We start from the raw sequence: 17,300 nt of genomic DNA on the forward strand, positions 1-17,300 counted from the left end.
TCCCATTATCCCCAAATTTGCCCAGCTTGCTAGCCTTTCACAGCCTGAAGCTCTGATTAACCATTTGAGGCAAGCAACAAGTCACCTGTGGAAGCACAGGTGAAGGTAATTCAGCTGTGCTCCCGGAAGGGGATGGAGATCGACTCCACCTCTCCTAGATCCCATTTAAGGGCTGACCACCACTAAGGTAGCTTCTTTTTCTGGTGATTGTGTCTTTGTGGAGTTCTTGTGGTGAGCCTCAACATTGGCAAGCCTCCATCTTGACTGAAAGCCTCAGTACTGGTGAGTCTTTTCTTAGATACTCTCTGGTTGCTTACTCTGTAATTACATCTATGCACCATCAATAACTTTGTGTTTTTAGCACAGTTTTACCTGTTCACTATCTAGTCTTTTTTGCAAGTTCTTTATACGTGCGCTGCCAGCTGGACATTAGAATGGCTTCCTGGGGGATGCCACTCTAAAACCTGACCTTTTCCATCTGACTGTTTGTTTTTTATCTTTAAACCAACGACTAATCTGTGAATTGACTGAAACTTAAAAGAAGCAGCAAAGTCCTTCAGTATAAACTGAGAAGTGACCTCACAAAAATGTGAGCAGAAGGTTTAATTCATGAGTTACTAAGATTCTAATTCTTCTCTGTGCTTCCTGGCCCAGCTGGGGTGGGATAAGGACTAAAGCAATGATACTTGTGGGGTAGCTTAGCTTCATACTAATTCTGATCATCATCAGCTGCATATGACACTGCAACTCTCAAAAGAAAAGCCTGCTTTCTGTGATGTTTCTGATGTATTTCTAGCACTAAGTTTTCAAGAAGCCCTTATTAAATAAAATCTTATGTACCCCACAGCAAGCCATATGTGAACTAAATATCTGGGTTCATAGGCTCTCTCTCATACAATATCTCAAAAATTCTGCAGCCTCTCTTTGAAGAAAGCATACTTGGTTTTTGTTAATTGAATATGAAAACATATCCTGGAGACAGTACTGCAGCCTATATGGTGTTCATTTTGCATTTAAATACATTTTATTCTCTATTTTCAAGTTCCAACGTTCTTCTGGGTTTTTATTGGCTGCTTCTAATTGCATAGCATGGGGGGAAGTATGGCGGGGGTTCAGGAACAAGGCAGTCAAGTCTGATCTGGTCATTATGACAGCACAGGGAGAGGCCACTAGATTATTGAAACATGGGAACTGTCTGTTGTGTATATCAACATGAATATCTAGCTGACATCACTAGCTGTGAAATCATTAGTGTTAATTAATCACACAAACTGTTCAAGCAGCTCATAGGAAGAGTTACTTTTGATCCAATAATAAACACTTCATGGAGCCCTGGAGAAGTCAGGGGCATCATTTCAGAGGCAAATTTTGACTGATGACTTTAAGAAAGCATAGTGTCTAGGAATATTTTTGGGTTTTGTTTGAAGGTGGTTTTCATGTTTTGGTTTGTTTGGTTTTTTTTTTCTGTTTAACTTCCTTATTTTTAGAGAAATGTTTGTATTCAGTAACTCAGTTCTGCTGTGAAAATGGACCTTGTGGCAGGCTTCTTTGTTAGTGAGTTGTGCAACGTAAGGCATCTTTCAAATAAGCATCTCAGTACAAATCCTCTTCACCTTTTCCATTTACTTCAGGACTACTCATGTAATCAAAGTGAATAGGCTCTGGGTGTTCAGATTGAAGGACTCTGTAGGAGTAACTTTCAAGAAATTGGTTACGGCTGTAATGCGAGCTGTGCTGACACAGCTGGCAGGTAGCTTGAAATTGATGCTCTCAAAAGGAGATAGATCTTAGTCAGAAATATTAGTTTCAAGAAAAGTGACCTTTTTCCTATCTTTGCCATCAAGTAGCTCTATGGTTTCTAAACTGGATTTGTAGAGGAGTATGGCTATGATATTTAATTTTAGAAAAAGAAATAATTTCTGTTATTGATGGCAAAGCACCCGGTACTGTACATTTCACTGAGGTATTTTTAGTGCTAGGGAAATGCCAAGGCCCACCTCCTATAACTTTTAGAGTTCCTCTGGCCCCACCAGACTCAGTATTACCTTTCAAAAAAACCCATCTCAAAGAGGTTTGCAGAGTACTTGTGTTCATATGTTTGGGTACAGTTTCCTGGTTTATAACAGGGTTCTGAGGACACCATCAGGCCTCCCCAGTGTTGCCCATGGGCCCAGGCTTCCATTTTAGCTGGCCAGCCCCCGGGCTGGTAGAACTGGAGGTATTCAGATTTGCTGAATTAACATTGTGTTCCTAGTTAGTCTTCAACTCATGGAACTGCCAGTAGCACCCATTGCCATCACCACCCTGCTCTGTTCATGCTGCCAGGCACCATGGATGCACTCTGTCCATGAGGACTGCCCAGGCTTCATCATAGCCACTTCTGGCTCCCCTTTCGTTAGGGAATGGCCCTACTCTGGAGTGAACTACTTAAATTGAGTACTAGAGAATGTTCATTCTTAAAGTAAATGGGTAAAAACCATTTTATCTTTTAATGAGCACCCTATGGATAAAGATATCATGGCTAATAATAAAAAAAATTATATAATCCTGTTACGCACACGAACAAGATCCAATAGTATCAACCACTTACATTTGGTCCCTTACTGTACCTTTGTTGTTATGTAAAATTCTTTAAATTGAACTGTCTGGAAAACATGATTGCAGGTGAGATCTAAGTGGTCCAGAATATTCACAACTGTTTCACTTATGTGGATTTTGAGCATCAAAGCTATGTATTTTTATCAGACGTATCTTCCAACCCAAGTGAAGATTAGTGCTACAGAACAGGTAAGGGTTCTTTTTGGAAGGAACTACTGCCAGTGCTACAGGGACATGATTTAGCAGAGGGTTGGTAGTTAGGGTACTATGGTTAGGTTGTGGCTGGATTCGATGATCTTCAAGGTCTTTTCCTACCTGAGTGATTCTGTGATTCTATGAGAAATCTGATAGCTAACTTAGGGGGGAAAAAAAAATTATGTTCTGTGTAATTAACATTCCCATTTTTAATCAGGATATTTGGAAGGAAAAATATATATATTTTTTTCCCCCAGAGATGAAAAGAAAATGCTGTCTTTGTGAAAGTCAGGGGTTTTGTTCATTTCAGTTCTGAGGAAAATGAAAGGCTGGCAGAACTGTCTGGGATCGGGCATAACAAAGGCAAATTCTGAAATGCCCTTTCAGAACTGTTTCACTGTCCTGATGTGAACTTTCTCTGATATTCCAGTAGTCTTCAGAGAATAATGTTGGTAATATTGCAGAGTTCTAAATTATGATTTGACAGTGGTGAATTCTGACTATTTGTAACTTTGTACATGAAAAAACTTTATTCGTATGTTCAAATAAAAAGCATTGCTCCAGTAAAATGGGTTGTGGCTTTTATACAGAATGCTGACCAATATTTAAAACTAATCTATTGTTACTTTTGTCTCCATTTATGTATTGTTGGGTGGAGAAAAAGACAACGCACTTTTGTCGTGGACAGCATGATTCAGAAACATCATACATAAAGAAATAGTAAGTGACAGATAGGAATTGTGCTGGATTAGGCTAATGTTGCACATAGTTCAGTGCCTCTTGTCCTGCAGAGAGACAGTTCTAGGTGTCTGTGGATCTGGAACTGATGGGTTTGCACCTCAGCATTTCACAAAACCTCCATCAGCTCTGTGACAGCCCCTCTGCATGGCCTGTTGTTCAGGGAAAACAAGGAACAGATTTTTTTGACAGAAATAGGTACTGTTTCACATCACTGTTAGCTCTGAGGACATCACGGGCCTGACACATTGTGTTTGATACTGACAGCTAACTCATCTTTGCACATCCATTGAGAGCTCATAAATCTTAGCTCCAGTTTTGTACCTAAGGTTTTCAGTGCATTGAAAGTTTCAGTGTACTGAGAGTGGCTTCTGACTTTAATTAGCTAGCAGGGCATGCTGAGAGTTCTGAGCATCTAACAGACTTCCTTCTTTCCTTCTGTGCCCTTTGTGTCACTTTTCACATCAAGGATTTTGAGCTGATGTACCTTGACCTTCATCTTGGTGGAATAATGGGCTGTAGCTGCTGCTTATATTTTTCTGCTCAAGTGTTAAAACATTTTGAAATATTTAATTAAAGAAACTGTTTGTGCCTCTTGTTTTTTTGGTTTTTTTTTTTTTTCCTTAAGATGTCAACCATAAAAAAATAAAAATATCAAATTGGAGACAGCAAAAATGCAGAGTAAGGAATAGATTTGGTTGCCTGCTGGGCAGTACGCAGTGTCAGTTACTCTCTGGGGTCTTTTCACAGTGCTGATCATAAACACTTTCTTAATGTAAGCTTGAAAAAGAGACAGCATGTTGAAAAGGTTTGTCTCTCCCATGCATGGCTGTAGGCAAAGAAAGGCATTCCATAGCATGTAATTTCAATTCTGTTGCTGAACATACGGTGAACAGTGCTGTTGCCAGCTCCGCAGGGAAAGTGTGTGTGTAGGTGTGGGTGGGCGAGGGGCAAATTCCATTCCAAGAGCCAATCTCTACACAGTTCCACTCACAAAGCAGTGTCAGCCTAATGCTCTTATTCCAAGGGGTTTCTTGACGTTGCATAGTAAAATTACTTATTAAATGCAATCAAGAAAACATCAGAAGCTAGGCAGCATTGAGCAGACAGCATACAGATAAGAAGGCTAAATTCTAATAATTGGAGTTTAGTGTTCCTTTATTATGTGAAAATAAAATTAGCTGGCCACTGATGTCATTATTCATGTATGAGATAAGGCAGAAATATAGCATGGGCCCTAGCAGTACTTTGCCCCTTTCTACCTTTGCTATAAAAAGCATAAGGAGTATGCACAAGGGCCTTCTGATACGTTTCTGATACATGTTGCATCACTACAGAAACAAAATGTAGACAATCTATAAATTATCTTAAATTGAGAGAAAGACATTTTGTAAATGGTATTTATTACATTCCTCTTTAGGTTAACATATAAAACAAAATGTTCATTATCAGTAACAATGCTTTTTTCTAACCAGGTGCAGGAATTATATTTTCAGCTACTCTAAACCTAAAGCGTCCTTTTATTACTGATGAGCAGCTTTTACTACTGTTCAGTTATATATCTCTTAAAGTCATTGTATTGCAATCTCCGCATTTTGAGTGCCTCACAAATAAATAAAACTTTTTTTCACATAAAATAGATATACTACGAACATAATTAAGTGTTAAAATTTGCATTTTTATGAATATAATGTCTTCGTATATAAGATGAATCCACTGTAAAAATCTAAGAGGTTTTGCTTCCTTTTGTCATTAGGAGTAGCACACAAGACTTCTTTTACATTGCAACACTGAGCACATCTTATGCCCTTGAAAATGAACTGCTGTGAGTTTTGTTAAGGTTCTGTTCTCCATTCTCATTTTCACACTCAATGAGCCACTTCTGTTTCAGTCCAAAAGGGATCAGTCAGTAAAGCTGCATGATGAAACTAGTTGCAGTGTCTAGTCAGATTCTTTAAAACTCATTGATATTTAGCCAGCAGTGTCAGACTGAGCTGCAAATGCTGCTCAGGAATGCAGCAATTACTGCTTTTTTTGAATGTGATTTGGGAATATGTAATCAGATTCATTGGGGGGGTGAGTTGGGGGGAGAGAGAAACTTAAAAAATATAATTCTTATCCTGTTATCTGTATGACGTTATAAGTATTAAAAAGCTTTTGGATGTTAACAAATTTTATTTGCATGAGTAGATTTATGTTTTTCCTAAATGTAGCAGTTCAGTTGTTGGTGAAGGATTAATAAACCTCCACAAAGTAGAAATGTAGGCTTGTTGTAAATTTGTCATGATAATCAGTGTGAAAGTCTGGCAATAACACAGTCATTTAAACTGGTATTACATCTCCTGAGACTGTGATGAGGAAAGAAAACATGAAATTTTCCTTTTGCATCCTCCCTCAAATGCTGCTGTGGCACTCCACAAGAAAGACTCTTGAATGGGCATAAAGCAAAAGGCAGCAATGGAGGCTGTGTGCTGAGCTTGGGTTCAGAGAATGACCTCACATTACTGTCCTCTATCATTTGGCAGCCAGGATTAATATGACACCATGAGGATGATATGATGAGGATGGCCATGTAGGGCTTTCAGAACATTGTCTCTTGTGATTATGGGCAGGGCCCACTCTGAGGTAGAAACAGAGGTGGCACAAAGGTCTTTGCACCTCACGCATCTGTCCCGACCACCCAATTGTTTGAGTATGGAAAGTAAAAAGAGCAGTGGTGGATCTTGGGCAAAAATACGAAACTATTTCCTTTATCTTACTGCTGTTAAAATCAGTAGGCAGTTTGACACCGTTGTCAACCAGGAAAAAAACATACAACCTCATACAGAGAAGGTCTTGACTACCCTCACAACTGTCATACCCCATAAAGGATAACTGCACATCTTTCATCTGACAGTGACACTCAGCAACAAGAATTTAGCTTACAGGCACATCACCACAGCCATCAGGGTTTGGTTCTGAACACTTTCTAATAGAACAAGCGTCCTCTGAGTCAGTGTAGAGTCAGGCCTCAAGAGTTCCAAGACAACTCATTTTTTGTGCATTCAAAGCAAATTAACCAAGATTTGCATACTTGTTTTTAACTGTGGCTTTTCTTTGGCTGCCAAACCGATGTTCTAGTTCATTTCTTCTATTGTTTCTGTCAGAAATGGCATCGTAACGCTGAGCAGAATCTATCACTGCTGCTTGAAAGCAACTCAGCTCCACTGGCTGCCTCCTACCATCTAGTGGCGCCTTCTGCACACTGCTCACTCAATTGGAACAACTGATTAGAAGAGTTATGCAGAGAATGATAGTAAAAGCATACTTTTGAGTGGAGAAGAAACAATGCTGTGAAAATGAGAAATAGTATTAATATATAATCATGTTTTGGGAGCCTAGAACAGATTTAGGGATCTAAATTAATAATGTCAGAAGAAAAACTCTGCATATGGTGGTTCCCAAAAGAGTGAGTCAGGTTTGTTGATTGAGTTCTTACTCCTATTTTTGTGGAAGCACTTCAATTTTATGTTGAAAACTGCAGAAGAAGACTATTTACTCTAAGGAAATGCCTATTAGAAACATATTTGGTTTGCTGCTTATGTAGATATTTAAACAGCCCAAACAAAAATTAAATGAAGTCATTAAAAAATAAAATGAGATCATGGTTTCCTTTTTAGTTCTACAATTTTATAAAGTGTTTTGGGTGTTCTGTTTTGTAATAAATGTTTCTGTTTCATGTTAGAAAAGAGATTATACATCAGTGAAATCGCAATTTGGGGGGTTTTCAATCAAAAGGCAGGTTCTGACTAATTATATGGCTCTGAACAAGCATGAATCATCTAAAATCCTTTTTATTCTTTGAACAGAGACTTTTCTTTCAAGAGGTGCTGGTTTTGGTGAATTAGACAACAGAGAAAACCAAATTTCTATCAAATTCTGAAAAAGGCCTATTTCTTCCTTTCCCCCTGCAGCAAATTAACATGGCAAATTGACAGAAGCCAGTAGGAACTCTGCATCCAGGATACGTCTTTTTTTCTCTTTTTATTTCCTTCAAAAATTGTGCTATTCAATAGTTTAGTCATATTCATACGTGGTCATCATATTTTCCAGGGTGGAAAAATTCCCATCCGGTGGACTGCTCCTGAAGCTATAGCTTACCGCAAGTTCTCTTCAGCAAGCGACGCGTGGAGCTATGGGATTGTAATGTGGGAAGTGATGTCCTATGGTGAGAGACCATACTGGGAGATGTCCAACCAGGATGTGAGTACTGTACAGGACTAATCTGAACGTTGCTGAAATGCTCCTTGAATATTGTCTCTCTCTGCCTTCCTTTGCTTTCTCATTCACTTTCTAGGCTGGAACCTGGATTTATTTAAATCAGTATAACTAACTCCATCAGTGGAATAGTTAATTTATAAAACCTGAGGACTTGACGCACTATTACTAATACCTTGATGAGTTTCATCCAAAGGATTAAAGACATATTACAGAGTCATAGGCAGCTTGCCAGATTCTGATGCAAGATACATATGGCTTTCATCCAAACCCCTGTGAATCTGCATCAGATATGCAATTTGATGCAGTTCTCAGCTAAGCTATAAATCAAAATTTGAGGGAATTCCGGAACTATTCTGATAATAAATTTGGCCCATTATCTCCATTACACTCTGATGGTAACCTTCAGTAGGTGCTCATGGATAAATGCTGAAGAAGTAAAGGTTAAGCTGCCATGAAAAAATATATTTGCAAATTCTCCATTTTATAAATTAAATGCATTATAAAGTTCTAAGAATTTAAAGAATTAAATGTATTATAAGTCCTTAAAGACTGTTCAAAGGCCAACAGTCCTTTCTCTTAACAAAGTAATACCTTCCTCTGAAATGTCTGCAAAACACACAGCTAAATGAGCTTTCCCAATTAAAACATGTTTACTTTAATAACACTGAACACTTATTCTAGTAAATGTTGAAAAGGAAGAATGCCTTTTTATCCACCGCAGTTTAAATTATTAGTGATTTTGTTACCTGATGCAGTAACTACCCATCATGGAGTTATCTAGATTGATCTATGTCCATGACAAGGGTGGGGGGGGCAGTAGGGCCATGGGTCCCCTGACCTCAAAAATAGGAACGGAAAAGGGGGAAGGGGTAGGGAGATGGGCTCAAGGAAACAGAGCAGCAGCAACGATCTATGGAGGAAAATCTTATTTTACTATGATATTGGAATGCAAGATAACACAATATAATACAATCTAAATGAAATTGAGGCTAATAAATCAAGTAAAATCAGAGAGAGAGAGCTTTCCAAAGACCGAGAAGCCTACTTTGCAATGGTAGGCGCACAGCTTGGAAGCACTCCCACACCCGCTGCCAGGCAGTGAGAGAGAGAGAGCCAGCATAGCTTCCGTGATGTATTTCCCTCTCTGACCATGAAGTCCTCTGGGACATTTAGTTCTTCTCTGTGCTCCACGTGATGTCATGATGTGAGATACCAATAGCAAAAATTACAAAACATGACAATATCCCAACTCTTCCCAACTGGATATGGAAGGAGTGGGAGAGGGAAATTTTCCCAAGTCCATATGGCCCTGCTATTGACCTCCCTGGAGAAGGTTTCAAATGATTTGTAGGGCACTTACAAAGAACTCAAGTGGCCAGGTTAGAGTCATACACAACACAAATTCTTTTACCCATCTTTCCCTATCTTTAAATCAGGCCTCAGGTCTGTTCTCTTCCTTCTTTCAGAACCTGCAATTTATTCAAGACTGTGCCAACCACGATGATTCATTAGTGACCCATCTATTTAGAGCATATTAAATATTCTGCTACAGAAGGAGGATAACAACATTTAATCACTCGTACATCCAAAATATCTGTTAGCACAGAATAATGATGTGGACCCTATGGATGCTGCTTATGCTAACAGTGCAGACTCCTGAGAGTTCTCCCTGCTGTTCACCCATGCACAGTGAAAAAGGCTCCTTTACTCTGGAGCCCTGCCCACAGGCTTTGGATGCTGAAATGTTAACAGCAAGTACCTGTGACTTACTAAATACATTTAGTGACTCTAAGTGCCATTGGGAAATTTCAGGTTATTAGATATATTGTAAAGCTTATTTCACTGGATGGGGGGGATATGCTTCAGTACAGTAAGTTTTCCTGAATCTGTATGAGCTTATTTTGAAGAAATAATAGGACTTTCCCAAAGGTTACTGATACTGTATAGATGGCAGGAAAAGTAACAGGAAAAGGCATGCGCTAAATAGATTCATGTAAGATTTATTATACAAACAATTGTTGGTATGGGCTTGCATACATATAGTCAACGTTCTGCAAAATACCTGGCAACACTAACAGTACAAGACTTTATTTTCTGAGAACTGTGTTTTGATAAAAATCTTCTTTATTTATTGAATTGTGCAGGATTTTGTAGAGCACCAGAAGTTTTCACACTACAAAATCCTCAGGTCTCAGCTATTTTTTCTCATGCTGCCTTGTAAATTGCTTTTCTCTCTAAACAAATTTGGGAAATTAGTTCACTTTTTGAACTACAGCTAAGTCGTGTTTTAAGTGGCAGCAGCTGCTAGTTAAATATACGTTTCTCACATGCATAACATGATGTCAAATTATATGCCCATCCCTACCCAAAGGGAGAAACAGCAGCAGCAGATCTCTCAGTGTTGTGTGATGCTGCACCTCCTTGCCACGTGTGTACACCTTCCATCAGATCATAGAATCACAAGGAGTTGTAGAATGGCTTGGGTTGCAAGAGACCTTAAAGTTAACCCAGCATCCCATCTAGCTCAGGCTACCCACAGCCCAGTCAACCCAGCCTTGAGTGCCTCCTGGGATGGGGCATCCACAGCTTCTCTTGGCAGCCTGTGTCAGTGCTGCACTGCCCTCTGAGTAAAGAACTTCCTAACATCTAACCTATATTTCCCCTTTTAGAGGGGAAATGAGCAGATGAGTAGAGAGGGGCCAAACTGCTTCTGCCAAGGGACTCTTGTGTAGCCCTTCCATCACAAAAATGAAAGCACAGGTAGCAAAGAGAAGTATAAAGCTGATAGCTGTCACCTAAAAAAGCCCAAGCTGATTTTCAGAGACTGCAGTAGTTCACAAGTACCCATCAGGTTGCTGCAAGGCGGTGAGGCTCAACACCTTTGCATCCTCTATTTATATTCCTAAGCAGGGATTTAGAAGCTGAACTTTAGGCAACAGAGTTTGAAAATGTCTCTCATACATTTTTTAATACTGTACACAGTATAATGTAGAGGCTCGAAATGTTATTAACTTTGAGAAATGTTCTTGTTTAAGTAAATAACCATTTTATTATTGTGGTAAGTCACTTCAGACCTGTGTTGGTACTGATTAATGCACTTCTTAGGTAGGTGGCAGGCACCAGAGATGTCTATTAATTAGGGCTGCTGCACAGTCTGTCATGTCTTATTGCTTAATTAATAAACATTAGCTAAGATATTGAACTTTCCAAGGAAACTAGTGTACTGATGAACAGATTGTGCTGAGAGCCTGCCTTGATAATGCTTGTGTGAGGAATGGAAGATTTATATTCCATGCACTTGGTTTGTAGAACAGCTGTGAGTAAAGTCTACTGGGACACCTGTTAGAGGCCTCTGTATAAATTATTGCATGTTGCAGAACTATGGCATTCAAAAAAAAAAGAAAAAAATAAATAAAAAATGAAGAATATTCAATGGATTGCAATCAATAGGCAAGAAAACTACTGTACCAAACAGAATAAAAGCCCTTACAGTTAATGGTAGTTTCTTGCAATAGTAATAATAACTTACCTTAAAGTATTTCCCTGAATCCACAGATTTCAATACACTTGGCAGCACCTGGGATTGGCTTAGTACCATGAGGCACAAGCAGCTGCCTCTGTCTCCGGCAGATTTTTCAGATGTCAGAGGGACAGAGGGGCAGTGTCCCCCAGGGCCTCCTTCTGTCTCTGTGCCATTAGAAAGCCTGCCAGTTAACTTTCAAAAGCAAAGACTTTATTACTGATAATAATGAAACTATCGTAATGATTATGGCTTTATTAGCTTTATTTTCACATGCCATTTTTTTTTCCAATTGGAAATTAATTTGAAACTTAAGAATGCAGTTTTGCGTAGAAGTCCATAGGCATTTTTCAGACCACTTTTGTATTAAATTGAGTTTGACCTTCACAGCTGATTCCAGCATCAAACAAAAAAATGATAAAACGTGCTTAACAAACTCTGATGGTTAATGTCATTGGTGTATATAAAAAGACTGTTCCCCTTTATAAACCTAAAAGCCTAAGCATTAAAGAGCACATACATAATAAGTTATGTTAACTTTAAAAAAGCTCCCTTTCCCTTAGAGTTTATATCCTCACCTGACAAAAAAGATCTACATGTATAAACACACCCTGTTTGTTTTTCTCACCTCAGTGCTGACCCGCAAGACGTTCTTGTGAGTTTTAAGCATGCTCATCACTGAAAAGAAACCAATTGCAGTATGGAATGTTTTACTTCTCTTCATGCCCAACACACGTTCACCAAAAGCCTTTATGTTAGGCTTGGTATGTGCTAAAACAAAGCTGATGTTCTACTTTCTGGCTGAAATTAATGGGACGTTGGTTTGCCAACAATGGAGAGGCTTAGCATTGACCGCTAGAGCTTTTGCTGTATCCTTCTTGTAGGTACAGACACTGAGCCCCTGTCTTGTGGGGCTTCTTCAACCTTCAAGCTGGCGAGGAAAAATACCTTTTAAAGGATATTAAAATATATAATCTTGACAATCATATGTTATGCACAAAAATGTCATACTTCTCCTCTCATGTTTTTGGGTATCTAATTCCTCTGTTCAGAAATAGGAGCTGTGCAAGTAGCAGAGTAGAGAGTACTGAATTAAACAGCTCCAGTTCTTCCTCTGACACCTGACTCCCACTGCAGTGTTCAACACCTCTCTCCGCATCCACTCGACTTCCTTGGCTCTAAAAATAATACTTGCCTCACTGGGATACTAATAAGGCAATATTTGTAGATTATTTTTAAAATATGCTTGTATTAATGAGAAATTATAATTATTCTAGTAACAGCTGGCATTTCCCTTTATATAAAAATGTTCCTTTTGAACAGGAGAGGAAACAAAATGGGCTGTACCTGCTTTTTTCAAAGATACCGTGAAATAGAGTGTGTCAGAGAAAATATAATGTCGGCAGAACTGTGGTTGCATTTTTTTTCCTCATGAATAATTTATTTCAGAAGAAATTCCTCTGCCACTCTCCATAGTCATGTCAAACAAATGCCATATGAACAGGAGAAGCAGAGAAGCTATTCTTCTGCCTTAAAAACAGAAGACATTTCAGAAATGCATCAATTGCAATGAGTAGAATTAAACATAAGGACTATGATATCTGCATTTCCTGCAGCAATGACAAGTATCACCTATGCTGTATACCCCATAATGTAATGAGCACCTGGGTTTTATGATGCCACTTCTGGCAGTCTGCCTGAGATACTGCGTTTCTGATAGTTTTGCAAATAACATTTTGTGCATGTGGGACTGAATTTCACCCATCCTGAGTCTGTAACAGGAGCGATCTGGGAGCACGTTCAGTGGTAGGAGGGCTTTGAGGAAACATTTCTCCAGCAATCTGGTGGGGATTTTCCAAGAGCATCCATTTTGGGAACCCAAATTTTGGAGTGTTGAAGCAAATCCTGGGGAAATAAAGAAGTATCCAGGAAGGCAGGTGGAAGCATCACCATATAGCCCTATAATTTAATGCTAGATATCACCTCTGTTTGTGCATGGCAAGTCCCATCTGTGTGCATGCAATCTGTCAGCACTCACAGGTGCACAGAATGCAGAGATCTCTGGGGCAAATTCCATTCCTAGCACTGACACTGATGGCTTTGAAGCTTACCCCATAGAAACCCATTTTTCTATGGAGTTGAGACACATTTATCATGCGTACAAGTTTCTGCCCATGCACATGGGGCTGTATACTGTAGGATCAAGTCACCTCATTTTGCAAAATACGAGCACCCCGCTGTGTACAGTTACAGAATTCATGTACCTTTCTCTGCCATAGCATAAAGGGGAGCTGAGGTCCTAATGTGGCTTCATTACCGTTATTTATTTGCATAATGTTTTCAGCATAAGCACTAGGCATTGCTAAACAGAGCCAAGAACATTAATTTAGAATTCAAAAAGAACAAGGATATATTCTGGGATAATGAGACTGAATATATTGAAGCTACAGCTAGTGCTATAAAACATTGATTTGCTGTAAGTAGCTTAATGTACCCCCTTCCAGCTGCATGAATATGTCTGCAGCACGTACATACATCTGTGTGAAAGTGATAAATGTCTCTTTAAAGCATTGAAGGTATAAATGCAGTAGGTATGTTTCTCATAAGTGCACCGTATTATTATAAATATTGCATTGAATCATTTGTATTTTAGAGAATGTTTAACATTAGCTGGATTCTTATGTGGAAGGGTAACGTGTGTGGGGTTGGGTTGCTTTTTTCTTCACTTTGTTTTTGATCAAATGCATATAATTTTTCCATTCTTTTACAAACAGGAAGGCAAGACTGTCATTTCTGTCAACATCCCCACGGCTGCCATCATTCATTTCAGAACCTAATAATGTTTCCTCTTGCTTTTTAAAACTTACACAGAATTAATCCTGCCAGGTTTTCAGGGGCCTTACTTTGTTTTGCTGCTTGATATCATACTGCTACTGTCCTGTCACACAATGTTATTTATTACCAACATTACTGAAAACAAAGCTCCAATCAAATGTAATTTTTCATGCATGTGCTTTATGTATGACATAAATCTGTTTCTTTCCTAATCATGAGCAAAGACATGTCATTTCATATCTGCTGTATCTCAGAGTTTTATTCACTTTGGAGTATATATGGTAACAAAATACATATACATATATTTTATCACTAGCAACTTGAATATTCAGGGTTTGATTTGGTTTGGGGTTTTTATTTAGTTTTTTGGTTGGATGGTTGCTGTTTTGGTTGGTTTTTTTTGTTTGTTATTTTGTTTTGAGAAAAGCTGCACAAAATAATGGTGTGCTTTGCTGAAATTCTGTGTGGGACATTGACTGAATTAGCTGAATTCCAAAGATGAGCAGAATCTTATGTTAAGTAGATTAGCCAGGTGCTCCAATGTACATTTCTAGTGTTGTATTGTGTTGTATTGCAACACTGCCAGAAATTAATGTGTTGTCAGGATACAAATAGTAGATTGCCCCACTATGCAGTGGAGATGAAGAGTTAGTTTGTGGCTCTGTGAATGCATTCTCTGTCACATCAACCTGCAGGTGGAAGAAGAAAATGCACTTAATCTTTCCTTCCTCTTTCTTGGATGCTCAGAGAGCCTAAAGAAAAGCCCACTGTTTCATATGCCAACAAAATGCTTCATGTACACCATACATCGTGGGGTGCACTTTTGTGGTTGATGTTCCCCTTGAGTCCATCTGTGGAGAATATCAGTCTCACTGAGAATCCTGTTTTTCTGAGTGAAGTTCTGGCAGTGCATGGAGTGAGGGTGTCTGTATCATTGTTATCACTGGTTTCTAATGTTCAGTTTTACACTGTCCTTTTAATGTTTAATGCTCAGTAATCATATGTATTGTATTGCTTCAGGTCATACTGTCTATTGAAGAAGGTTACAGGCTACCAGCTCCCATGGGCTGCCCAGCTTCTCTTCACCAGCTCATGCTTCACTGCTGGCAAAAAGAGAGGAACCACCGCCCAAAATTTAGTGATATTGTCAGCTTCCTGGACAAACTGATCCGCAATCCAAGCACCCTTCATACCTTAGTGGAGGACGTACTTGTGTAAGACCCTTTTCAATACCCTCTTTTGCATATGCTATAGTGGCTGTCATCAGGTGGTTACAGGTGGGAGTGGAGGAGAGTGACAATCTGCTAAACATGTCGTGATATGGGGGTACTTTTGACCTCCTTTGGAGGTTTGTTTTACTCATACACTGTTGCAAAAGGTTTTTGTATTATAATAATAATCTGTATTATCTGCAGAAGAATGGCACTGGTGCTCAACTAATATATTGCACTATCAAATTCTTGATAGTATTGTCCAAAGTTTTATTAGTAAATGATATTACAGAAATATATGCAGCCACAAGAGACATGAAGCTGTAGTCAAACACATTGTGAGTTTCCATGTGGTGAGTGATCTAAGCTGTGTATGTGTAGCAACTGAAGTCGGTGAAGCCACAGCTGTCCTCTCTGTCTTCATTAGCTGAAATTCACCTTATTATGAAGACACTTTCTTAGAGATCCCCTGTCTTGTAATGGATTCTCATTACCCAGCCTGGTCTTGCTAAGAACCTCAAGAGGATGAAAAGTTCTTGATACGGCTTGGATAAGTAACAGGGAAAAGATTAAGGATCTTGCTGTGTTGAAAGGTTGAAGGGTGTGTTTATGAGGAAAGCCTAAAGTAGGCTACAGCTGTTTTATCCACCACAAACTACTGTGCCTTGTAGGCCTCACCATCCATGTGCTAGATTTAGTAGTCTCTTGCTTTATGTATATGTTTGTGTATCTCTCTATAATTCTGATTATATAAATGAAAATACACGTGTTTAATGTATTCAAATACATATGCTTGAAACTCAGCATCTTAATGTACCAAGGTGTGTTGTAAGCAAGCTATATCCCATCTGACAACATTAGCCGGCTTTTGCTGAAAAAAAAACTCTTTAAAATAATTTCTATCTTCTTTTTAAAGGCTGTCATAAAGCTTTTATACACAGCTGTATGTTCTTTCTGCATCCTATTCCTTACATTTTCTCTACACAAAATATGAAGTCTCTGCAAGCTGTGAGACCTCATGAGCATGGTAGACAATGGAAGACTGGAAATATATGTCCCTTATTGTTTTATTTTTTTTTATTTCCATTTCAGTGGCACAATATTAGGGAAAAGAAATGAAATAGAAATGAAACTAAATTATTCGTTTTTATTTACTATTCTGTATAATTCTGTATAAAAAGAAAAGGTACAAAATGTTCTTGCTTTTGTAGGTTTCGATTTCTAGCTGCTATAATCAAGTGTTCCCACTGCATAATGGCATAGCAAAAAGGAGCTATTGATATTACTTCTCAGAACAATTATCTTGTAGTATGTTGTTATTTTTAAATGGAATCTCAGGTTAAATTTTGTATGCTTTCTAATTTGACTGCTGTATGTACAAACAATTATCACCCTGAAACATGAAAGATCCTCAAATGGACTCTGCGCGGTCACAGTAGGAACACCAGGAGTGGCCTGTTCCTGTTTGTTGTTGAGTTGCAGTGCTTTTTAAAAATATGTTGTTTAAGAAGTACGAATTTGTAGATGAATATAATTCATAAGCTTTAGACAATGGGTTAAAGAGAACCTCAGCTAAGACCTGACCTTTATATTTCAGGTTCCCCATTCGTTCCTTCTGCCTTTTATTAAAAATAATGTCTCCCAGAATGAATCAAGCATCATTTTATACTGCTCAGATGACCTTTGCTTTTTATTTCTTCAGAATGCCAGATTCACCTGGTGAAGTTCCAGAATTTCCTTTGTTTGTTTCAGTTAGTGACTGGCTGGACTCCATAAAAATGGGTCAATATAAAAGTAACTTCATGGCAGCAGGTTTCACAACTCTGGATATGGTTTCAAGAATGAGTATTGAGTAAGTATGCAATCTATTATTTCTGTAGTGGCTAATCTGAATTTGTTTGCATACTGCAGTGATTGACTGTGATGTGTGCTTTTCCTATCTA

General features: G+C 38.6%; 1 protein-coding gene across 5 annotated transcripts in view; it reads left to right on the plus strand.

Moving 5' to 3' along the window:
• The window catches only part of LOC107321707 (ephrin type-A receptor 6), a 438,332-nt gene that overhangs the window by 414,276 nt on the left and 6,756 nt on the right, over positions 1-17,300 (plus strand). For 4 of the 5 annotated variants that reach the window (XM_015878874.2, XM_015878893.2, XM_015878910.2 and 1 more), the window contains 3 exons: positions 7,624-7,773; positions 15,167-15,360; positions 17,060-17,209. In XM_015878874.2, coding sequence (XP_015734360.1) covers positions 7,624-7,773; positions 15,167-15,360; positions 17,060-17,209 — 494 coding nt within the window. Of the gene's footprint in view, positions 1-7,623; positions 7,774-9,257; positions 11,603-15,166; positions 15,361-17,059; positions 17,210-17,300 lie in introns of those variants that run through there. The other variant, XM_015878904.2, reaches the window with a different exon arrangement.

The sequence above is a fragment of the Coturnix japonica genome, chromosome 1 (assembly GCF_001577835.2).
Source record: "Coturnix japonica isolate 7356 chromosome 1, Coturnix japonica 2.1, whole genome shotgun sequence".
Taxonomy (NCBI): Eukaryota; Metazoa; Chordata; class Aves; order Galliformes; family Phasianidae; genus Coturnix; species Coturnix japonica.